The sequence below is a fragment of the Cyprinus carpio genome, chromosome B7, assembly GCF_018340385.1.
Source record: "Cyprinus carpio isolate SPL01 chromosome B7, ASM1834038v1, whole genome shotgun sequence".
Taxonomy (NCBI): Eukaryota; Metazoa; Chordata; class Actinopteri; order Cypriniformes; family Cyprinidae; genus Cyprinus; species Cyprinus carpio.
In genome coordinates, this window is record NC_056603.1 from 24,551,092 (window position 1) to 24,575,569 (window position 24,478).

At 37.3% G+C, this 24,478-nt stretch overlaps 2 protein-coding genes across 3 annotated transcripts in view; one reads left to right on the top strand and one right to left on the bottom strand.

Moving 5' to 3' along the window:
- The first annotated feature begins 4,342 nt into the window (after positions 1–4,342).
- On the top strand, positions 4,343–7,773 carry LOC109056290 (histamine H3 receptor-like). The gene is made up of 3 exons (XM_042728106.1): positions 4,343–4,770; positions 4,852–5,018; positions 6,022–7,773. The coding sequence occupies exons 1-3, from the start codon at positions 4,389–4,391 to the stop codon at positions 6,931–6,933; spliced, it is 1,461 nt and encodes a 486-aa protein (XP_042584040.1). The 5' UTR covers positions 4,343–4,388; the 3' UTR covers positions 6,934–7,773.
- A 226-nt stretch (positions 7,774–7,999) lies between these two features.
- LOC109056288 (vacuolar protein sorting-associated protein 35) overlaps positions 8,000–24,478 on the bottom strand; it is a 29,291-nt gene continuing 12,812 nt past the window's right edge. For both annotated transcript variants that reach the window (XM_042728103.1, XM_042728105.1), the window contains exons 11-17: positions 22,889–23,096; positions 20,766–20,921; positions 20,276–20,398; positions 15,922–16,100; positions 15,462–15,702; positions 11,466–11,609; positions 8,000–9,032 (exon numbers count right to left, since the gene is read on the bottom strand). In XM_042728103.1, coding sequence (XP_042584037.1) covers positions 8,853–9,032; positions 11,466–11,609; positions 15,462–15,702; positions 15,922–16,100; positions 20,276–20,398; positions 20,766–20,921; positions 22,889–23,096 — 1,231 coding nt within the window. In that variant the 3' untranslated portion in view covers positions 8,000–8,852. The remainder of the gene's footprint in view (positions 9,033–11,465; positions 11,610–15,461; positions 15,703–15,921; positions 16,101–20,275; positions 20,399–20,765; positions 20,922–22,888; positions 23,097–24,478) is intronic.

Below are 24,478 nucleotides of genomic sequence, written 5' to 3' on the forward strand. Positions count from 1 at the left end.
TCTGCTATGAAACTCAAAACAAGTTTTATATCGTGTGCACACTCTTTAAAAAAGTGTACTGTTAATATAAAATAATTATCAGTATTGATTTAAAAAAAAGTCTGTAAACCTAATGGAAAATGTCCTGGCAGAAAATTACTGGTACATTTTCTGTTTTTCTACAATTTTTTTAAGGGTGAACACTGGGCTCTGTGCGTTCAGAATAATGTGTTCAGAAACTTTTGTATTTGTGTGTGTGTGTGTGTGTACACAGTCTCTTTTTGTGTACATAGGTCTCTTCTATTTCACTTCCATCCAAGTTGAGTATCTGACAAATAAACATTAAGTCTTTTATACTTATTCTAATCTTTAACTTAAAGGTATTGTTCACCCCAAAAATGAAAATTTGCTTACCTTTAGGTCATCTAAGATGTAGGTTAGTTTGTTTCTTCACTGAATGGGTGCCGTCAGAATGAGAGTCCAAACCAATGGATTATTGTGATGTTTTTATCAGCTGTTTGGACTCTCATTCTGATGGCACCCATTCACTGCAGAGGATCCAATGTTGAGCAAGTGATGTAATACTAAATTTCTCCAAATCTGTTCTGATCTAGAAACAAACTCATCTTAATCTTGCATGGTCTCAGGGTGAGTAAATGTTCAGCAAATTATCATTTTTTTCTTTTATACCTTTAAAGCACACAACAAAACTTTGTTTATGTATAAAAAGAAATTCAGATAAAAAAGGAGTTTGGGAAGAAATGGGTTTTTCATTTTCTTTTTCTCTTTTGTGAGAAGGATGCCTGCTTCCTGTGAGGAAATCCGTGAAATCCAAGTGAAACTGATGAACAGGAAGACCAAAAACTGCAGCCTATAATTATGTGCTGCTTCCAAAGCGTCGTTCATGTGATATGCCTATGGTCCCCACTTCTTGCAATTAACATGGATTAGTGAGTTTTTGTGAATGAGGTGAAGAGAGAGAGAGCGAGAGAAAGAGAGAGAGAGTCTATGATGATGTAAGTGGGTTGGAAGAGAACACAACTGTTACTGTTTGGCATAACACAAGCACCATGATTATGATTATCTATTTTGGTGAATTCAAGTAGGTTTTGTACCATCTTGTTATTGTCTATATTTCCTTCATACCCAGATGTTTCTCAGTGATGGTCAAACAGATGATTGATAGAAGGCGAGCATTAACAATATTTTGGACATCTCAACTTTGCATTAGTGCATTGCTGTTCATATTGTTCATTTAATTTCATTTCAGTTTCTTTTGTGTGTCATCTCTCAGCACATCTGTACACAGAAATGTGCATTGTGCATGAATCGTTCATTTTCACGCTTTCATAAAGTCTCTCATTACTCTGTCACTGAAAGACCACAGGGTGTTCCACAGATATGCTTTTGTGCTTTCAAAGACAATGATAATGGAACTACAGATCCAGAAAGGAAAATGACAAGTCACAATGTCCCAGGCCTACAAATGAGATGCTCACTCACAAAAGCTCAAATGCTCCATATTTCTGCTGTGGTCAGTCAGTTCATTCACCACAGACCATATTTACTGTGTCTTTGCTTGCTGTTCTCTGACCTGTAATATGATTTCATAAAAGGATGTCAGATAGGACTCAGACGGAATGATTACACTCTATTCAGAGACTGACTGACAAGAATTATTTTCTTAGGCGTGCATTATTTGAATACAAAAGCGAAATGGTTTTATTGCACATGAAATTATTTATGCAATGGATATTGGGACCTGCAAAGGACATGCATAATTAAAAGCAACAATGCACAGAGTTTCTGATCTGTTTTGCAAAAAAAAAAAAAAAAAAAAAAAAAAAGGCCCATGGTTCTCTACAGGAGCAGCTGTGTATTTTACATGCAGTTGCTCACAGAGGTGGAAAGTAACGAATTACATTTACTCGCGTTACTGTAATTGAGTTGCTTTTTTGTTTACTGCTACTTTTTGAAGTCATTTTTAAAATCTGTAATTTTACTTTCACTTAAGTATATTTTGTTTGAAGTATTGTACTTCGCTAAAAAATCGCTCCCTGGAAACTACTTCAGTAAATAATGGCCAGGAGAGCAAACTGGCGCTAAAATCACAAGAAAGACGCAGACGGACAGACAGGCGTTATGGTGCAGACCCAGCTGAAAACGAAACCCCGTAGTATTCTGCAATAAGTTGAGCTCGAAGGAAATGAACTGAACCCCATGGACATATTCTCTATTATGCAGTGTAGCCTAAGCTGTGTTTGCCTGGGGAGACCAAACTAGCAGCTTATAAAATCTCGACATCAACCCTTCGCAAGCGTGTAAAGGTAAGGTTAATACTTGCATCGTTGCATTTGGTGGTTAAAATTAAGCTTTGACTAATTTGAGCAAAACCTTTTGCTAAAAATAGCCAAAAAGACAGTGGTGCAGGGTGTGCGATAATATGGTAATTGTTGTTTTAACGATGTGCGATTTGACATTATCAGTATTTTGCCAAAAACCAAGCCAACCACTCCTACAGAGTGCCGTGAAGTCTAGACTAGTGCGCGCGCGCATTAGCCTGATTCAGTCTGTTAAAATACATTTAAAATTATCACAAAATTCAAGATATAGGGGCAGAAAATGTATATATTTATATAATTTCATATAGTAAATCAGTATAACACGAAGAGTGGGGTTTTTCTTACAAAAATCAGCATGATTTTATAATATATATATATATATATATATATATATATATATATGTATATATATATATATATATAGGCTATATATAGGCTATATATAACAACAGTTCAATAAACAGGACGTTATTTAAGAGACTTGCGGTTTAGACACCATATTGCTTGTTTTTCGACAACAGCACACACAGCCATAGCACAGGTTTTTTTTCGTCTCTGAGGAATGACGGTGTTTCGTTCCTGAATGAATCAACCGTTTAAACGATTCGGTTCAATCGCAATGACCCACTTATTAACAGTGACTTGCTGACACCTACTGGCGATTTTAATTTCACATTTAATGTATTATTTTATTATTTTTTATAATTTAAAATAAGTACTCAACATTTTATGTCTTATATATCAAAACGTTATTTTTGCATGTGTAACTGCAGCTTAAATGCATTCATGTCCTGCATTAAACAGTGTGTGAATACATCTAAATGCCACTTCAGATGCAGCTTCTCTGCATTATACTGGTAACAGCCCAAATGTCTTATTATTATAAATAACTGATTCCTTCAACTGGTTTGAGATTTAAAGGCCTATATGATTATATTAACTGGATTAACTAGATTAAATTAGATGTGTTTAATTAGGGTTATATCTAAACTGTGCAGGGCTATGGCCCTCCAGGAAATGAGTTTGACACCCGTGGTCCCAGATTTGCCTCCCTCCCACTGTTAAAATGTAACTAAGTATTTTTAAACGAGCTACTTTTTATTTTTAAGTAAAATTTCATTCATGTAATGGTACTTTTACTTGGGTAGAATATTTTCGTACTCTCTCCACCTCTGCTTGCTCATTAGTCCTGGTGTGGCTTTCATGTCTCTTTAGTAGATTCTCAAGAGATGTGACATTTAAATCTCCATGAATTTATTTGACCCTCCTGGCTATTTATTTGAATTCTTTGAAGTTCATTTCAGGCACAGTGTTTTTAATTATGACAAAACTCAACCTGTCAGACATCACATTTTGGTTTTAGTGGTCCAGTGAGACTGCAAGAATTAAATGTCACCCACTATTTCAGATTCCTTTAGGCAAGGTATGACAGGGTAATCTCCCAAAGTAAACAATGCTATATATTTGCAATAAAACCTGCTGTTTACTTTGCTTTTGTGTTTGGGGTAAGAATAAGATGCATTCTATTGATGGTATATTTTACCTACACGTCTGAGGATCATCTCCAAGATACAGTGCTACATCAAGAGGTCCTAGAGTATGTGGTTTTAGAGTTATTTTAGCTATTTTTCAGATGGTCAGGATTGGAAACATTACACAGCCAAGGCTAACAAACCATCTTAGGCTGGTTTAAGCTATTCCCCTTTTCGACAGAGCAGGACACGTGAGATTTCAAATCACATTTTGTGTGATTGATTTTTGATTTTTGCAAGTTAAATGAGGCATGTGGTGGGAGGTGGTGGTTATGCAGCAAACTGGGCTGTTATCACAGAGATGCAGAACATCGATGACAACACAAGAGCTGGGCGTCTGACACTCTTAAGTAATCCTGGATGAACACTAATAAAGCAGTCATCGACATCAGACCGAGCAGCGTTAAATAAGCAGCCAATGAACGCTCTGTTCCCCGACAGTATAAAAACCTGTGGTCCCCGCACCGCTCGCTGAACTGTGAATGAGCAGCTGACGGTCACGGTGGGTCGCGCGGATGGCTTGGCAGCTCTTGGAATGCATAATTGCTTCCTGACGGAGGAAAGCGGCGGCAACACCATGCAAACCTCTGTATTGTCCGCGACACACTCTCCCGGGATACCTACAGCTGTTTCGTTCATGTGGAAATCAGGAAATCCGCATTCGTCCAACTGGACTGGGCTGGAGAGAGAAAACGCGACGAGTCTCGGCGATGTGGACGCGTTTGAGAACCGGCGCGCGCAGTATGGCCAGTTTTCTCCATCAGCCTCAATATTCCTTACTGTGCTTATGACACTGCTGGTGTTCGCCACAGTCCTGGGGAACGCGCTTGTCATTTTAGCTTTTGTGGTTGAGAAAAGTTTACGCACACAAGGCAACTTTTTCTTTTTAAATTTGGCCATCGCGGACTTTCTTGTCGGTGAGTGGCATTGGTGACTGTTTGTATTTCAGCTTTGGTATTAAGTGTCCTTTAAGTGATGTGTGTTTAACGGATTTTCAGGCGGGTTTTGCATCCCCGTGTATATTCCCTATGTGCTGACGGGTGAGTGGAGACTGGGCAGAGGTCTGTGTAAACTGTGGCTGGTGGTGGATTATATGCTGTGCACAGCCTCGGTCTTCAACATCGTGCTCATCAGTTTCGACAGGTTTCAGTCCGTCACTAAAGCGGTGAGTGCTGCGCAAACACACGGACTGTGCTGGAAATACAATTAGACTATATGACATTTGGATGCATTTTCGCCCAATTTGTCCAAATCTGTGTTGGAGAATGCCAATCCAAACTAATGAGACTCATTGACCACTGACAGAAACTGCAAGAAAATCATTTCCTCAGTTTTTACAAAGTACAAAATGACTGAGTACAGAATAACAGCACAGAGATGACAATAACACACTGAACCTATATCTCTTTTCAACTCTGTATGAAATTTTCTGACGTGGAACACAAACATTTTCATATTTTGTGTTTTGCAGAAAAAAAAAGACAGTACAGCTTTAGACCGACATGAGAGCGACAGCGTTTTCATTTTTGGGTGAACTATTGTCCTAAATGTTTTCAAAGTACAGAGTACAGTATAGAGATAACATCTTATTGATCCATTAAACGCACTTTTTGAACATAAATCAGATTAACAAATAAATTATAAATTAGTATGAATATAGCTACATAGACTACAATATTAGAATATTGATGGAAATATGTAGCCTAATGATACGTTTTAATACTATTAGAATAAAACATAATGGTATAATAACGCTCAATTTTGCATGTGGTCTCCACATAAAACACAAGTATAAACAGTTTCATTCAGGAGTCAGCTGGTCACAAACAGATGAAGAGTAATGTTTGGATACATCCTCACATGTATTTGGGCAGACACAATGAGTTCAGACCTACAAATGCCATGCACACTTTACCATTTAACAATCACCTGTCAACATTTATTTATATCCTATTATGCAGCAGCGCACAAAAGCGTGAACCCCCTTGGTTTCTGCCTCAGATATAAATGCAATGTGACGTCCATTTATTCATAAAATGTAATAATTTAAGCTGGCAGCCAGGGAAAAGATTACATTTTATCTATCTATCTATCTATCTATATATCTATCTATCTATCTATCGATCAATCGATCGATCTCAAAAATCAATTATAAATCTGTGTTCCAGGTGAGTTATCGTTGCCAGAAGGGCATCACCAGAGAGGCTGTTTTGAAGATGCTCTGCGTGTGGCTGGCAGCGTTCCTTCTTTATGGTCCAGCTATCATCAGCTGGGAACACATCGCAGGAGGAAGCGTAGTGCCAGATGGAGAGTGCTATGCCGAATTTTACTTCAACTGGTATTTTCTGATGACTGCCTCCGCTGTCGAGTTCTTCACACCTTTCATAAGCGTCACTTACTTCAACCTCAGCATTTACATCAACATCCGCAACAGATGTGCAGTGAGGGAAGAACAGCCCACTTATATTCGGCTTAGGAGCTTCAAGATGAGGCCGGTCGGAACCGGCGATGTACAGCGTGTGTTTTTTGTGAGGCCTGTCGAGGAAAGGGGGGTCGACTTGTCCTCAAGGTCACGGTGCTGCCGGTTACCTTCTACTGCAAAGGTGTCTGCTGCAGAGTTTGGTAACGGCAGACAGACTAAACGAAGAGACAGCACAATCGCAGACTTGCCTCCTCTGCAGGTCGGTGACCGGATCCTGACATCCAGTGAGGCACAGTTTCATTACGTGGATCATCCGGCTGGATCACACAGACACCGTCCTGATATGGTTGCTAGTCTGGCCAGCCGCTTTCGCCTGTCTAGAGATAAAAAGGTGGCAAAGTCTCTAGCTGTAATAGTTTGTGTTTTTGGACTCTGTTGGGCGCCCTACACGCTGCTGATGATCATTCGGGCAGCATGTCACGGTCAGTGCGTCCAGCACTACCTTTATGAGATCTCGTTCTGGCTGCTGTGGATAAACTCATCCATCAATCCAATCCTGTATCCTCTGTGCCACAGCAGCTTCAAAAGAGCCTTCAGCAAATTACTGTGTCCGAGCAAAACAAAAATTCAACCTCAGAATATGGACCAGAAGTATTAAATTTATTAGGAAGACCGCATTTCCAAATAGGGCTCATCTTTTTTAATGTGCTTGTACATTTTCTTTGTGCACATCATGAGTGAGTAGACAGATATTTTATCTACATATTCAAACTCACATTTTTGTATGAAGTGGTGGCATAGCTATATTTCTTCCAAATTCAATGATGAATTATTGACCTGTTTCATAAATTCTGTATACATGACTAGAAATGTCTAGCGCAGTGCCATGTTTGCCTTTGTAAGTATTTTTTTTTTCTTTTTTTCAAAATAAACTCTACTGGTGAAGTGATGATCATAATGGACTGTTATATCTCTCGAAACTACAGTCTGCAATGAGAACAATTGAGATGATATCTCAAACCATGCGGTTCGTGATAACTGTATACTAATTCTACATGTGTACAGATGTACAGGGATTGCTGGCGAAGCCTGTAGTTCCCCTAGCAACTGTGGGACAGACTAAATACAGAGAAACATGACTAATGTCTTATAAGCATATCAAGATAACCAATTTATACGGGAATATTTCAGGGCAAAGCTGAACACTCGTCTCTAATCAACGGAAATAAGATGTACAATGCATTAAGATTCTGTTCAAACACAGAACAATAAGAAAGAAAATCACCAGAGAAATATACTTGCATGTATAAAATAATCAGTACCAATGTTTTTACCAGCATTCACTGGAAAATTTAGCTCCACTGTATGCTTGTTAACAATAAGAGTAACAGCTGAAGTCAGCATTAAAATTTCAAATTCAAATCTTTTTTCTAAATGCATGTTATAGATCTTATTGTCAACACTGTACATGTATAAAAATTGTATTTATTTTATGATCTTGTAATGTTTAATTAAAATGCCAGGATCATCTAGTGAAACAACAGACTTCTGTCATGTCTCAGACTTCTTTCAACAACTTCTAGATAGAACTAATTCCCTACATTGTTTCTTTTTTGATAATCCATAACATTCAGATGCATGTCACAATATGGAAGAAAATACCTACTGCTTCTTCTGTTTTCATAGCGAATTTAATGACATTAATTCACACTTCTACAGGCATGTGGGGTTAATATCATTTTTTTATTTGTGCAAATGCCATGAAATCAATGATACTTTGTTGTAACTGATTTACAATTAGATTATACATACAATATATGAAGGGAGGGGGAATCATAATTCAAAAAAAGGAGACAAGATGGAAGAGAAGGCTTCTGATATTGTTTCGATTCACAGCCACAGCTACTCATTCATTAATAGAGTCTATACACATGTTCACCCATTCCACATATTAGTCAACACACTGTCCCACTCCACCAAAGTGTCTGCCATAAAGTAAAAGAGTGAGAAAAAAGACTATTCATTAGTTACACAAATGTCTTTAATTCAGCATGGCATTTAAAAATATTAATGCTGAAAAAACAAAGTAGAATCAAGTGTAGGTCCTCTAAACAAAGACCGTAACAATGCAAGGCTCAATAAAGCTCTGTCTTTTTTTTTCTCCAGTTTGGCTGGCGGGGCAAGAAAGTTGTGTAGCAACACTAAAACTTGTTTTTTTCTTTCTCTCTTAAATATTTAGCTTTATTCTTGCTCATTTTTGTATGGCAACAATAGTATTAAGAGGGAATGATAGTCTGAAGGAAGCGCAGAGCAGGAACGCAGTGCATGCACTGTTCTCTAACGACTGTTCTCACAAGGAAACGCCTCACAAAATAAGAAAGAAGAAGAAGGGAAGAGAGTAAGACAGGCAGAGGACAAAAAACAACAGACAGAAAGTATGAGAGGAATGGCTAGAGAGGCAGGTGGGTTTGGCTTTGTTTTTCCCCTGGCCGGAATACCCCGGTGTGCACATGTGGGAATATACATATATCTCTCTATGCGTGTGTACACAAATATAAATGTAAATGCGTGAGGCTCCTACAGCACCAACCCCTCGTAAGCAGGTCCCTCAGACTCGGGCGACTCTCTCTGCAGACGCAGGTGCTCCAGTGTATTGTGGAAGTGTTTGTTAATCTGCTCCGTCTCCTCGCTGGCCTCCAGGTTCGGGAGATCCTCGCGGATCTTTTGGATCAGCTGATTCAGGACTTGGACCGTCACCTGCAAACAAGCACAGGTTGAGCAAATCCAGGCTGATGTGGATTTATGCCAATTAAAGTGACAGAGAGACAGAAAGTAATGAACAAAGACAGTGTTCAAGAGTATTTTTTTTTTTTAAATAAAGTCTGAGATCTTAAATCCCTGTGATTAGTTTATGTTTACTGACTATTATAATCATGTTAATTAGTTTGCACTTATATTTCTAAAGCAGTATTTTTTTTTTAAATGTTTATTTAATGAGGAAAGATCCAAACCGATTTTTGTTTAGTGTATAATACAAAAATGTCAAGAAATGTCTAAGTTGTCCTTGTGGGCTGATAGAAAAACCAATATGCAACGCAAACACTGTAGTCATATTCTTAAACAAATTAGTCTTTGAGCCGGTTCTATTTGTATTGAATTAAAAACATGCGGCAAGAACAGTGTAGGATGATTCATGAACAAATGACTCCTAGGACTTAAAACGAAGGTAAGAGGAGTTAATAACTCATAAAACTGCATGTTATCATTATTTTCAATCAAAATAACGATGACAATGTTGTTAAAGATGCACTAACCATTCAAAATTTTCAGATAAGTAAGTTCAAATAAGTTTCAAATAAATGCTGTTCTTTTAAACTTTCTATTAATCAAATAATCCTAAACAAAATGCAGCTCAACTGTTTTCAACCTTGATAATAATACAAAAAGCTTCTTTAACATCAAATCAGCACATTAGACTTATGTATGTGACACTAAAATTCAGCTTTCACTCTTAAAAATAAAGGTGCTTAAAAGGTTCTTAAGTGATGCCTTAGAAGAACCATTTTGGGTTCCACAAAGAACCATTCAGTCAAAGGTTCTTTAAAGAACCATCTCTTTCTTACCTTTTTATAATCTGAAGAACCGTCTTTCACCACGAATAACCTTTTGTGAAACAGAAAGCCAAGGTTCTTCAGATGTTAAAAGTTCTTTAAGGAACCATTTAGACAAAAAAGGTTTGTGAAGCACCTTTATTTTTAGGAGTGTTGCCATTACATTAATAAATTACATATTAAATTTAGTGCCGTCAAAAGATTAATCGTGATTAATCGCATCCAAAATAAAACTTTTTGTTTACATAATATATGTGTGTACTGTGTATATTTATTATGTATATATAAATACACAAACATACAGTACATATTTTGAAAATATTTACATGCCTTTACATTTATATTCTTATATTTTATATTATACATAAATATATTTAATATATAAACATAAAATTTTTCTTAAATGTATACATGCAAGTGTTTGTATTTATATATACACATAATAAATATACACAGTATTCACACATATGTAAACACATAAAACTTCATTTGACAGCACTAATTAAAATACATTAAAATTGAAAACAGTTATTTAAAACTGTAATAAAATTTCACAGTATTACTGCTTTTACTGAATTTTTTATTATTAAATGTGTGAGTGAGCATGAGACTTCTTTCAAAATCATTACAGTATCCAAACTTTCCTCCAGGAAAGTGAAAGACAAACAAATTTCCACAGGAAAAGAAGAAATGGAAAATTTGCAGTATAGACAGTTCTGTTGATTATAATAACTGCTTATCTTGTTTCTATAAATGTGAGCGATAACCCTCGCAGGCAGACATGGTGCAAAAACTGTGCCAGGCACAAAAGCACTCACTGAAAGCACTGTGAGCAATTTATCCAGACACGAGGAGATGAGCATCTCAGATAAATTCACACACCCACACACTCTCACACTCAGGGACACCAGTGTCACATAAACACACAAAAATTACACTGGTGTCAAACTACAGATTTACGGCAAGCATTCGATTTCTGTCACTGTGTTGTGACAATCAAAAAACAATGAACACTATTACAATCATTTAAACATCCCCAACACTGCTCTCCATTATAACATGAAAACGACAGGAGAAACGCTGACAGGTAACGTGTCAATGAAATGCAGTGTGGGAATTTGTTTTGGTTTTGATTCTCCCATTTATTCCATGTTTAAAGTGGCCCTTGTCCTAGGATGAAGCTCAGCTGTCAAGAGCGACCTCCGTAGTAAGTCAGATGACCGATGGGCACACCTTGACATTAACTGCGTGCGTGTTTGTTTGTGCTTCCTCTTAGCCCTGGCTGCCCTGTGGCCCCGATGTGCTCCGGCAAGTCCTGACTCAATCTCCCTCAAATTGAACATGGATACAGACGCCTCCTCTCAGATAAGTGCAAGTTAGGTATAATCTAGCGCTGCTTGCGCCAGACAAAAATGTGGAGCACGGAGAGGGAAAGTGAGAATGAGTGAGAGCCATGGAAAGAGAGGAGAGACAGCAAAGACAACAGGTTAAAGGAGCGCAACTAATGAGAGGCATAAGAGAGTGGAGAAGAAGAAAGAGGAGTGAATGGTCAAGAGTGAAAGGGCATCTCTGGTCATACCGCATCATTCTCTCGCTCATAGAAGCAGATGTATCTGTTGAGGATCTCGATGAAGAGCTGAACTTGCAAGGACGGGTCCATGCACTGGTTAGCGATCTTCAAAGCCTTCTTCAAGCATTCCATCACCCTCCGCCCATCACGGATCTGACAACAGAGGAAAAAAAAAAAACTGATTTCAGTTCTGACTGCGGTGAACAGCCTCAAATTATTCCATTTTATCTTGGCAAAAGCCACTTAAGCCAACTCAGCGTATGGAGTTATGAATTGGATCGGGAAGCGCTGTTGTTAGGGGCAACACATACCTCCCAAGAACATGCTGTGGAGCTGAGAGAAGGAACACAGCATGATCCTGTTTCTCCACATGCATTTATGAGTCACAAAAACATTGACTATCGATCCTTACTAAACGAAAATAAGCACAATTGCCACATCGGGTCTTCTGTATTTAACACCATTTCAAGGGGAGCTGATGTATTATTACTGATCACCGCAAAGGAGAATGTCAGTTACAATGCGCTATGTATTCTGTAGCAAAAAAATGACAAGCTGAAAATATACACATTTGACAATCTGCCCATGTCATGCAGTCATGATATATTCCAAAGTTATCATACAAAAGATGCTTTTAATTTAAACAGTGGACTTAGAAAGAAAATAGAAATAAATAACTAAAAACACTTACAGATTCAGATTCGGTCTTAACTGTTAATGTTCAACAAAACAAAATATACTCCGTTCTGCATTTCATCCCACTCAAAGTGTAATAGGACTTGAATTTAGTCATTGTTTGCCAATAATTTGCTAAAAGAGATGTAAATTCACACAATGAGATTACTTTATTAATTACTGTAGCTAAACAGAAGCATTAAGATTTTGTACACAGACGAAAAAAAAAAAAAACTGTTAAAGTTTAAAGTTAACAGTAAAACTGTTTTGGTACTTGCCGATACCGAGTACCGATACCGATATTTTCATTTATTTGTAAATTTTTTAAATATTGGGTACAGAAACCAAAAGAATATGCAATGTTACTTGGTTAGCTTCATTTATCAAATAGATATATCCTTCAGTTATTTTCACACTTAATTATGCTCAATAAAATGTTTGTTACTTTCACTGTTCATTGTTTTGCTCTATGGTCCATCATCTTTTATTTAATAGCATTAGAGCTACTCACTGCAGCGGCTCAGTACTAAGTTATAAAGTCAGTTATAAATCTTTCAGAAACATAAGTAGCGTTTTTTCATCTGAAACATGCTTTGATTTATATTAAAGCGACTCATATAATGCAGAAACACTCATGAAGCAAGCAAAACATGCGCAACGCGTGCACATATTTGTATTGGTGCAGAAGGAGAGGGACAAGTACAGCCTAGTGCATTTCACGCTGGCTAACCGTTTCACTTTTGCCATAAAGTCGTACATGCTTAAGGTTGAAAATAAATGTTATTTATGGTGAATGCCCTTATAAATGTTGCTATGTGCTAAGTGAGCGAACATCAAAGTTCACGCAACAGAAGTGCACTCTCTCTCACTCTCTCCGTACCTACCATTAGGTAAATTGCTTTGTTTTACTTGTTTTTGACATCCGACCGAACTACAAACTTTCCAGTGATGTCTGTGAGAAAGGTATATTCACTCGACAAGCTTGCACATGTGTGCCACCCGCCGCTTTGCTTATTAGCTCGTGCACATCAGCTACACAGGCATCAATACTGAATGTTTAACATTATATTGATTGCATACATATACTTCGTAGACATCCTTAATCTCTAATAATAACTCCATTCTGCTGTCTGTTGTTCTGGTGTCTCGTCTGAATACAGCACTTATCCATAAAGTAACCCTTTAAGTTGTATTTACAACACTGTTCCAGAACAGTTCAACCCAACTATTCAGATGTGTGCAGCGCATTTTATGGAGGACTGTTTCCTGATCCTGGGAGAGTAGAATACAATGCCGGTGCTTCTGACTCACAGTCTGTAAGTACGTAAGTGCCACTGATGATTCAAACGCGAGTTTTAAGCAGTGTATAGTAGTGCTTCTTGTTTGTCGTTTCTCCGATCACAGATGCAGACATGGTTTTATGTTTAAGCTTTTCAGAACGGTGAGCTTTGTAAAAATCGAGGCGTTTCAGAAAGGCGGGCATAGAGGAGAAACAATAATGTACAGTATGTGGAAAATAATGTGTTTTTTAAACCTTAAACCGCATAAACACATTACATTACACCAAATAATGTTATTATTAGCAACATCATATGACCCCTTTAACAGCGCAGAGAACTCATGCTGAATTTTCCCTCTTTAACAGTTTACTGTCTTTGGTTTAAAGTTCTGTCTAACAATTAAAAGGCAAAGCTTTCAAATACTACCTGCATTCAGTAATTCTTTATCTTTGAATATGTAACAAACATATGCCACAAACCTCAGAGTGATTGTAGGGATCAGCATGTGTGCAGTACACCTGTCTAAACAAAATTCCTAAAAAAATAAATAAAAATGTCCAAACAAGCAGCTCCTTCTGGAGTGATGAAACCAAGCGTGACAACCTGCAGCACTCTTTAAAGAAGGATAAATATTAAGTAGAAAGATGAACACACGGCGATCACAGCCACAGCTCTGCACTGCAAAACGGCACACTGGTGCCATGCAGGAGCTGGCCACGTATCAACTCACAAAAAATCATTAGGACTGAATCCAAGAATGTCTATTGTATGTAATAGATGCATGTGTACTATGAGTGCAACAGATCCCCCTACAGCTAAACTAGCAGTATGGGATAAATTAATAGCATATAATATGACTTACAACTGCTGCAGATATGTTTATTCACAACTATACACAAATAACATCTAAACCCTTTGAAACAGGAGCAGTTTTAAAGGAATAACATGTAATATATTTACTGTACTGAAGTATAAAACAACTATAATGTTTTCAGAGATTTAGAAAACATGCTTAGTTGAAATAGAGTCTTCTCAGAAAACAGTGCTACAGCCATGATACTGTATGTAGAAATATCCATTCCGGGACAGTGTTTCTGTTTATATTCTGGCCTGCATGATCCCGTCCACTGCCAATTATCCCACTAGTTCTACACCCCGGGTTGCCAGTTGGCAGGCAAATACAGCATGCTGCAGCCAAGGAAGCCAGCAAACGAGCTGGATCAGAGATAGCAGATTTTACTGGACCTAACAATCCTCGATCCATCTAAAGAGCTCCATGACCTCGTTGGCTCGTTGCTTTCCAATGTCAACTGGGCTTGTTCTTGTTGCATGTCCTCAAACTGGCAAACTGCCTTTGATGATTACGGTTAACATTCACATGCAGAATTCGGTTGTTAAGACGAGTCTTCTAACTGACCTGACAAACTTTCAGGAGTTACACCTGCATTTTGAGAGCGTGCTTAGAAAACGGAGTAGTGTGAACGGAGCCAAAGAACAACCTCAAAAATTCACACGTGTACATGAGAGGTCAAGATGCACAAGCAGTGAGGACATCGCATTCTGAACAAACTGTGTACAGCCTACACAAAATGCTTCTTCTAAAATGAATCACCAAGTTTCACTGCAATCACTGGCAGATTCATTAACCCTCAATTCTCACCTCAATTCCAATGACTCATAAGAACATCTTCCACCTACAGCGTCTTGACAATATAAAAACCCTCTAGAAAAGCTTTAAGCTTCCGAAATGACAGCAAATACCCAAATACCCGAATATTCCACTGAAAGTTTCTTTTTCATATCTAAAATAGCATGTTTCTCTGCCAAAACACCCACAATAACAAACTGAGATCACACAGAAAGACACTTGAAAATTGTCGGCGCCTTATGTGCCATTTCATTGTAAGGTCATACCTTTGTTCAAGACTATTCAATGAGACTTACATAACCTGCAATCCAATTACAAGTTAAGGTCAGTCTAATTTACTGTCACAAAGGAACCAATTTTAGATTTCAATGGTCCTTTAAACTGTGGAAGACATATACCAACCTCTTCTCCACTCTTGTCAGTGTTGCGTCCTGACCAGAAAAGGTGGGCACAAATGCTGACGGCACGGCACTGGTCTGGTTTCTTCAGCAGTTTGGAGGCAGCCAGGGCACACTGGGTACGCAGGGGCTCGTGGTTCTCTTCGCTGAAGCACCGCGTACGCTCAAACGTGCCAATGATCAGCGTAATGGCGGCCAGCTGAGCCTTCGAGTCGCTGATCTCATCTTCATACAGGGAGAAGGCCGGGACACACACATGCAAAATTAAAGGCATTTCAGAAATAAAGTGTTGGGTGTGAGAGTGAGTGAATGAAAGGCAATATTCTTCTGATCTAGTCTTGCTCTCAGGCTATTACTGTATCATTGTGAATAGTAATGAACACGAGAGGCAAGGATAAGAATCCAAACACGTTACTCATCTTGATAGTGACTTAACAGTCTTTTAATCAAAATGTTGCTCCACCTGAGACATGAACTCGTAGGCAACGGTTTCATGGTTCTCAAAGCCGATCTCTCCAGCTGCCAGAGCCCCCTGAAGGAAGAGCCTCAGGGGTAACTCGGCCAGCTCTGCTTTGATCAGAGCACTGATGGTCTGATGAGCGAATGAGAAAATCTTCTGACATTTCTTTTCCCATTTATCATCCTGTGGAAGAGAAAGATTGACATATATGTGAAAAAATCTCTTCTATTATAAACTGATTCTAATGCGAGTGCATTTCATAAGTGTGAAAAAACGGCAGATGAGGCTTCTGCAGCCGTGTCCATGAGAAAAGGAAACTTCCATGAGAAAGGAAAGGTGTATGTTCATTTCCTCACTATGGATGCCAAACGAAAACCTTTAAAGGGTTTACTAAGAATTCTAAGAAGGAATGCTTATCACTGTTTTCATGACCTTACAGTTCATTAATTTAATGATTCAAATTTTTCTGTATGCAACAGATGGGTTGCTGACCTATTATTTAACAAACAGCTATGTCAGAACTACCATGCAAATTACAGCATTTGATTTATAGAAGGTTATCTTTTATATAGGTGTGTGATTACTCAGGGGCTTCAGTTACCAAATCTAGTGAGCTGCCAACCTAAAATCTGAAAAAAAAAAAAAAAAATTATATATATATATATATATATATATATATATATATATATATATATATATATATATATATATATATATATATATATATTATATATATAATATATATATATTAGGGATGTCAAATTTCGATTATTTCCATGATCGATCGTCGTTTAAATTAACGATCAATTAATCGATTAATCGTTAACCATAATGCTGCAAAATGCTCTATTGCATGCACGCAGTCACCGGCATGACAGGATGTGCCAAAGCCCCCCACACACAACGCTTTCTCACTTGAATTAAAGGGGTTTTAGTCTGAAAAAAATGCTAGTAGCAGGATTATAAAATGAATAGATGTGATTATGATGATTTCATAAAATGAAGAGAGCGCGCAATACTTTTGAGGTAATTTTAGTTTGTTGACTGTTTTCTATCCCGCACGGAGACCGCTGAATGCGCCTCTTTAAATGATTTTGTGGTGCTCGTTGTTGTATTTTAAAACACAATTGCAATGTTTTCAAATGACATTATGGTATTTAAAATAAAATTATCCCAAACGGAACTGTGGTGCGCGTGTGACTGCGCTGCACATTAAGTGAACTACATCGGCGCTGCTGCAGCAAAACACTGTTGCTCACATTAATTTGATCCTGCTGGATTATGTCCTATAAAATGTCAGATTTTTAATTTTTGCATTCCGGTAGGCCTATTTGTTTTTAAAAATCCGGCACATAGTGCATTAGATAGTGACAGTGCATGTGTGCAGACGAGGACGAGCGAGCGCGGATTTGGCTAGATTTATTTGGAGGTTATTGCATATGTCTCATTAGGCACAAATCCAAATGTTTCCATATTTGCAATGTATTTGAATATTAAACTATTTTATTTATTATTTATAATGTTAACTAGGCTTGTACGCATTCGCATATAGACGGAAAAGATCATCCTCTTCATATGAGCAAAAACGTCCTTGGCATAACAGCAGAGTGAACCGGTATAAGGTCTATTTAAACTGACCAGTGTAACCTTTTAAATGTTTAGTTGACTATTTTATTTTGATAATGAACAGACTGCGATGTAAGTTTGAATCGCTAGAATATACGTGTGCAGCAGGCTCCGGCGCGATCGAAACAGCTGAGACATTATTAATAAAAAAAATAAATAAATAAAAACTTTTCCGCAAAAGTGTTTACTTTCATTTGTGCGCACACACACTAAAAACAGAAGATTTGTGCTCTTGTAAAATAAAGCAAACGAACAGAATGTGTTGTCCATCCTTTTTTTCCCGTGAACTTATGGAGCGCCGCCAAACTTCTGTTTTAAATCCGTTATCTTAATTATTTAAGTCGGATTTATTTCGCATATTTAAAAAAAAAAAAAAAAAAGGTATTTTTATGTTGGGCCTATTACTTATATAGGCTATACATTTGCCTAAAAGCATCATATTTTGTCCCAGGGCATGAGAACCTGTGCACTAGTGAGGTCCATGCAGAAACTTGTGAGCGATGGCGTCACCGTTTAGTGACATCACTGAATGTTCCGGGAAAACGTATTGTCAGTGTCGGTCACAGCGCCTATTAATCTCTGTTTTGAATCCAGCAATTATTTATTTACAAATTATACGCTCTGATTATGACAAGTGTGGTATAAAAGCTTTGTTTATTAGAGGAATAATAGGAAAATGTGTGACCATGCTCTGGATGCGCTCGAGCCCATAGCCTTCATTTACGCGGCTTTGTTCTGGTTTGCCGGTTAGTCACGAATTTCCACAAATTCAATAACATATAGGCATTGTTTCTTTTCCTAAATCTTCACAGTCCTCTAATTTCGCAGGTTTATTTTATTATCTTTCACTTTTAATCACTGTTTTCGCATCTCTTACTGTGGTAAACATGGGAAGGGAAATTAAAGATTTCATGAATTAGGAATTCGTTCGATTTATTAGTTTGTTCCCTTATTTAGTTAAATCATGGGTTATTTAGGGAACAAAAATTAATGAAACATGGACAATTGCCACAAATTAATAAGTCGTAGGAACGAATTAACAAGTAATAGGATAGCCTTCTGTCCTGTGTCCCGCAGCCCTGCAAAGCGCATGATATGCTTTTTATGTTGAAGAACTTTTATGTTGTTTCTATTTTAATGTACGCTACTTTAAAGTTTAAATCACGTTAAAAGCTTAATTTGTACATTGTGAATGAATGATGATGCTTTTACTGCTACCTTCACCGTCACTCACAGCGCTCGCACGTGTTTTGCGCATGAGCCGCACACAGCCCAACATTAAAGCGGTTAACCGACCATCGGCAGCCTTAATCGATTGCATCTCTTATCGACAATTAATCGATCGTCGATTAATCGTTGACATCCCTAATAAATATATATATATATATATATATATATATATATAATAAATGTTTAATTTAATCGAATCAAATCAAATTGATAAAAAGTCCCAATTCCATCTAGTTAAAAGTTATATTTTTTTTCCTACAAAACGTATGTCCCACATGCTAAAACTAAAATACTGCAAAGGTTTCAAACTGTATTTTCTAAGGACTCTGTAAATTATGCTTGGATTTTAACAAATGTATTTCTAAGTGCTGTTAATTTTTACTATCCATGTGTTATATGCAGTAATTTAGGGATTTTAATTTAGGAATATGCAGGAATTACTGAATTTATGAATTTTCGCCCAGTTTTGTTCTGGTCAGAAATCATGTCGATACATGATTCAGTTATTTTATTCTATAGACCAATTTGGAGTAGACGTCACAATTCACATCACTTGCAACTTTCCAAGCATTGTGGTGGCAGAAGAACGCTGATAACAAGTAGAGCGAAACAAGTATCCATTGAATAAGATAAAAAAATGCATTATTGTTCCTTTGGATGTCAGAATAGGAATGCAAAATATTTTTATAAAATACTGTAATCAAATATGCCATTTGAAGCCAAACACAGATGGTCAGACGGACAGGCTATGGATGAAAACTGCTGTGATTACCCTAAACAATAGCTTTACATAATATTCACATATTTAGACAGGCATTGTATTAGCCCTACAGTTACAACATGAAATAGGCCTACTATTCTGTAACATTTTACAGAACTTTTCCCTATTTTAACTCACAAACAATTCTTACTTTTTTCTCGCAAATACAAGTTTATATGTCTTAGTTTGGACTTTATAACTTGATTTAACTCAACAGTTTCCAATTCTGAGGAAAAAAAGCCAGAAGTGTGGGATATAAACTATAAAATAAATAGGATTCTGAGACGAGCGGAAACGAGAGAATGACGAGAATCAGAATTGTGAGGTAAAAATCATATTTTTGACACACAAACTACAAATTTTATTATTTTATTCCATGGCTTCCATAGACTGCTACTATAAAACGGTCATTTTCTGCAACAAGACAGGCCCCGCCCACAAAAACACCATCACTGTTTGCACCGAAATTGGTCTACTGAAACACAGTATATTTTTTCTATTCAGTAAAATAATAAAAACATTATTACTGTTCTCACACAGTACAAATGCATTTTTATTCAAGAGAATAGCTGCCATTACTCAGGGGATCATCGTATTTGGAGCATTTCAAATCAATCTTTTATGACGTTTCATTTTAGTTATATGCTGCTTCTAAAGGTTGCTATGTAGACAGAAGAAAGCGCTTTGTTTTAGGTAATGACATGGCAGAGTAGGATGTTGCGTGGTTGAATGTGGGCCATACCGAGGAGGAGTTCTCTTTGTAACGGAAGGCCAGTTGATAAGCAGCGAACACCAGCGGGGGAAGAGTGTGTCGAATTCTCTGGTTCCCCCCAGCGCCAAAGTGTTTCCTGGCAGTGTTTAAAATCTGTGGGAGGCACGAAACAAAGAGTAGATGAATCGATTTGAATAATTCATTAAGCAGCATGATGACCTCATCAACTGATTGAATGCGGAATACAACAACTTTCACTGGGAGCTAATTAGAGCAGTTTTGGCTGATGTCAAACAATCACGACATTGCCAGTCATCTGCTTATGATGTTTCATCAAGGGGATTATTTCTCCTCAGGATCCAGTGCTCATGAAATGATCAAAGAAACATGCTGTACTTTCCCCACAAATAAGGAGCACTTAACAGCAGTGCATTTTTATGAAATTCTTTGAGTGGAGGCTAACAATGCTTTGCTCTGTCATATGATGAAAGGAGAGGGTAAGAGAGGAAAGAACGTGTACCAGATACTGCTGGTCAGGGTCGTCTGAAAGCAGCAGATGAATAAAACGGCCCACTAAGCTCTGTTCCTCTGCAAAGTCCTCCGGGTCAGGATCCTCGGCAGGCTGATCTGGCTGGTCCTGGATCAGCGTAGACACCAGGTTCAGGATTGCATCAACCTGTAAGGAAAGAGCCATGAGATTATGCCTAGAATGCTGGGTGTAAATAGTAAAGACACAGCAAAAGACATAGCAGAAGGCTATTTAATGGTCCTAAAGTATACCAATCATGACTTTGTGGAAAGAGAGAGAGAGAGAGCATCCAACTATGACTAGATGTATTATGGGGCAGGCAAGTTTTTCCGATTTTAAAAATACTTTCTCCCATTAATCTATAGGTATGCTACTGCCCCTGTAAAGTGCAAACACTTAGTGCACTTTAAAAGTTTGATTTTAGGTCACACTAAAGCAATAATGTGCCTTTTTAAAATGTCATGTAAAACTGTTCCTCCTACTTGAAATAGTACAACATCTAATTTTATAACAGACCTGGATAATTCAATTGTAGCTTGGCCTCATCCAGTCATTATTTTTGCAATTTTGTGCCCTACAGCAAACAGATTTAAATGGCTTCAAATGGTTCCTCGCTGCAGTTATGTACTCTGTGCTCTCTTTTCAACTGCTGATAAAATGAGTGGGTGAGAGAAAGGATGGTGCTTTTTTGGTACAGTCCTTAGAAAAGGCCAGAGGAGCTCCAACCTTCTTCAACACAGGAATATCAATATATTTCTCTCTCGGTGCTATGGCTACACTTGTCTGAGTCATACAGTAGCTGACCTTTTTCCTTAGGAGTCACAGATTTTAAGGAGAATTAACAATGCACCCTTAAAAAACAGGCAGAAGAGACCCCTTGGCTTGTGTGAAACGCCATTTAAAGCCAAAAGCAATCAAAAACATCTGCAGTGCTCTAAAGCCATGGCACGCAGCATAATAATAAGAAAAGGAGGAAACCGACAGTAGGCCACCTGAACCTGTCAGTCACTTGCTATTACAGAAGAAAATGACTCAAATATTGGTTACATATTCATATATTCAAAGAGGAAATACAATGGATTTAGAAAGTTTGTGAAGCCTTAAGAATTTTCTGTATTTCTACTTAAACTTGACCAACGTTACAACCTCATCTGAGACAATATGATAACACAAAAATTCTTGTATTCTTCCACATACTTATTGACCAAAATGACCCAAGAGTAAATATTTTTGTTGGAGAAGTATAGTATGTGAAGTATCATTAGTTTAAGTCATAATTGAACTAAGCATTTCAATTAATGAGATAAAAAAAATTTGTTGTGAGTTTAGCAGCCCTGCTCTACTGAAAGAACATAAATCTGGGTCTTCTCTATTAAACTATGGTCCTCACCACACAGGTTTGAGGTTTGCCATGCTATGGTTATAGGCATTATTGATGTTATTTATGCTAACCAAGCTGGAAACAGAAGTAGCAACTGATTTTTTTCTTTCATTTGTGATGTGCAAAAACTTAACGCTGTGTTAACCCAATATAAATGTTGTGTAAGGACCTGAAGAGAGCAGACTTAGATAAGTATCTCATTGTACACTACTATTCAAATGTTTTTGGTCAGCAAGATTTTTTTTTTTAAATCTGGGGTCAACGAGATACTTTTTATTTAGCAAGAATGCATTAAATTCATCAAACATGACAGTAACGACATTTAGAATCTTACAAAAGATTTCTAGTTCAAATAATTGCTGTTCTTTTACAATTTCTATTCATCAAAGTATCCTGAATATTCCTGGTATGGCTGCTTAAATGTCAGCTTTGCCATCACAGGAATATGTTACATTTAAAAACAGTTGTTTTTGATTTGTAATGATGTTTAACAACATACTGTTTTTTTGATCAAATAAATGCAGTTTTGGTGAGCATAAGTTTAAATTTTTTTGAAAAAAATCTTGCCCCATGCCTTTGTATGGTAATGAAAGTCAATGTTATTTACTGTACAAAGAGATACAAGACATCTACAAGACTCAAACTTTTGTAATATATCTTACTGGGATTAAATCTGAGACATGGAAAAAAAAAATCACCAGTCTGACCATTTAGTACTGTATGTGATATAAACCTGATCTTGGGCCACTATGGTGGTGTTGTACTCCAGAATGTTGCTCAGCACGTAGCAACTCATGCTTTTGCGTGACTCATAATCGAAGTACTCAAAGAGTGGTGGAAAATGCTTGAGCTGAAGCACTGTGAGGATGTTATTGTACGTGTCCACAGGGATCTTTAGCAGCCTGGTTAGCTCCTTAGACACTGCGCTGCTGGTGGCAATGCTACACAAAAAGACATAAAAGAAATCATAAAGTCACAAATAGAAGCTGGTACACAGATGCTGTAATGAGTGACCTTACTACTGTAGCCCTATGCATTTTAAAAGGCAAATGGTTTGTATAGCTATATGCTAAATTTACACTAAGATGTTGATGGTAGCGATACAATTCATCCATAAAAAAACAAATCCAGCATTTACAGAACTTTCAGTTGTCTTAAATAGGAAGTCTTGAGGTATGACACCAAAAATCATCACCACAACATAACAGACGTGTGCTGAAGTGGCAGCTAGTCACAAATATAAGCCCTTAGCATGACTGGCCTGTGCTGTGATCAGTCACTCACTGTGATTACAAACAGTGAGTCATCATGTCTATGTGGCATCCCATCCGCCCTCAAAATTGCTAGGTGTCTGGTAAGATTTTGGACGTCACCAAAGAAACAATCACATTTACTTTTAACACAAGAAAAAGATGAAAATGCAAACAAAAGCACTAGAGATGCACCGATTGCAATTTTCTTGGCCGATTCCAATTTCCAATTTTTTGTTAGTGTGATCTGCCGATACCGATTTTTGCCGATTCCGATTATTTTTCCTAAGAGATATAATTGACAGCATATACAAACAAAAATCTAATTTTCTTCAATGCAAATTTTCATTAAAGAAAAAAGAAAAAACTAATTAAAAGTTAGTAATAAAATAAGAACAAATAAAAAAAAATTGCAACCAAAAGCACAAATAAATGCAATAGAATAAAGAAAGCTATGAAATTATTTTCAGGTTAAGTTAATTTTTATTCAGGTAAGAAATACTACAGGAATTAAAGTAATCAAATGTAAATTTTTATCAAAGGTAATTTCTATAGTCTTCTTTGTAGTAATTAAATACAAATTAATGCTTACCATTAAAGTTATAAAACGTATTCAGTCAAGAGTCGAAAAAGTCGAAAGATTTTCTTTGTCTTCTGTACTTTGATTAACATGACAGACAGGCAGGAATATTGGACTGCGGTCCCTTTAAGAATTTATCCACAGACCCAATATACTGTTACACAACATGGTGTAAGAGAGCGAGAATGCGTGGCTGACATTATCGCCTGTGCCGCTGGTAACAAAAAGGACCAGTACAAAATCAGAAAGACGTTAGACTGATCGGCCGGTCACCGATCCAGGCGATCATGAGGAAAATCGGTTGATTCCGATCCCTGGCAGATCGATCAGTGCATCTCTAAAAAGCACCTTACCCTATTGTCTATGATACTTAAAAAAAAAATAATAATAATAATGAAGTGCTTACTGTAACAATGTGTTATTATATTCTATTAATATTCCTCAACAGATCTGGTTTGAAGAACCCTACAATTAAACTGCAATTATTTCTGCC

Coding starts and splice junctions, on each gene's coding strand:
- LOC109056290 (XM_042728106.1), top strand. CDS start 4,389: ATGCATAATTGCTTCCTGACGGAGGAAAGCGGCGGCAACACCATGCAA. Junction 4,771..4,851: donor CATCGCGGACTTTCTTGTCG/GTGAGTGGCATT, acceptor ACGGATTTTCAG/GCGGGTTTTGCATCCCCGTG. Junction 5,019..6,021: donor TTCAGTCCGTCACTAAAGCG/GTGAGTGCTGCG, acceptor TCTGTGTTCCAG/GTGAGTTATCGTTGCCAGAA.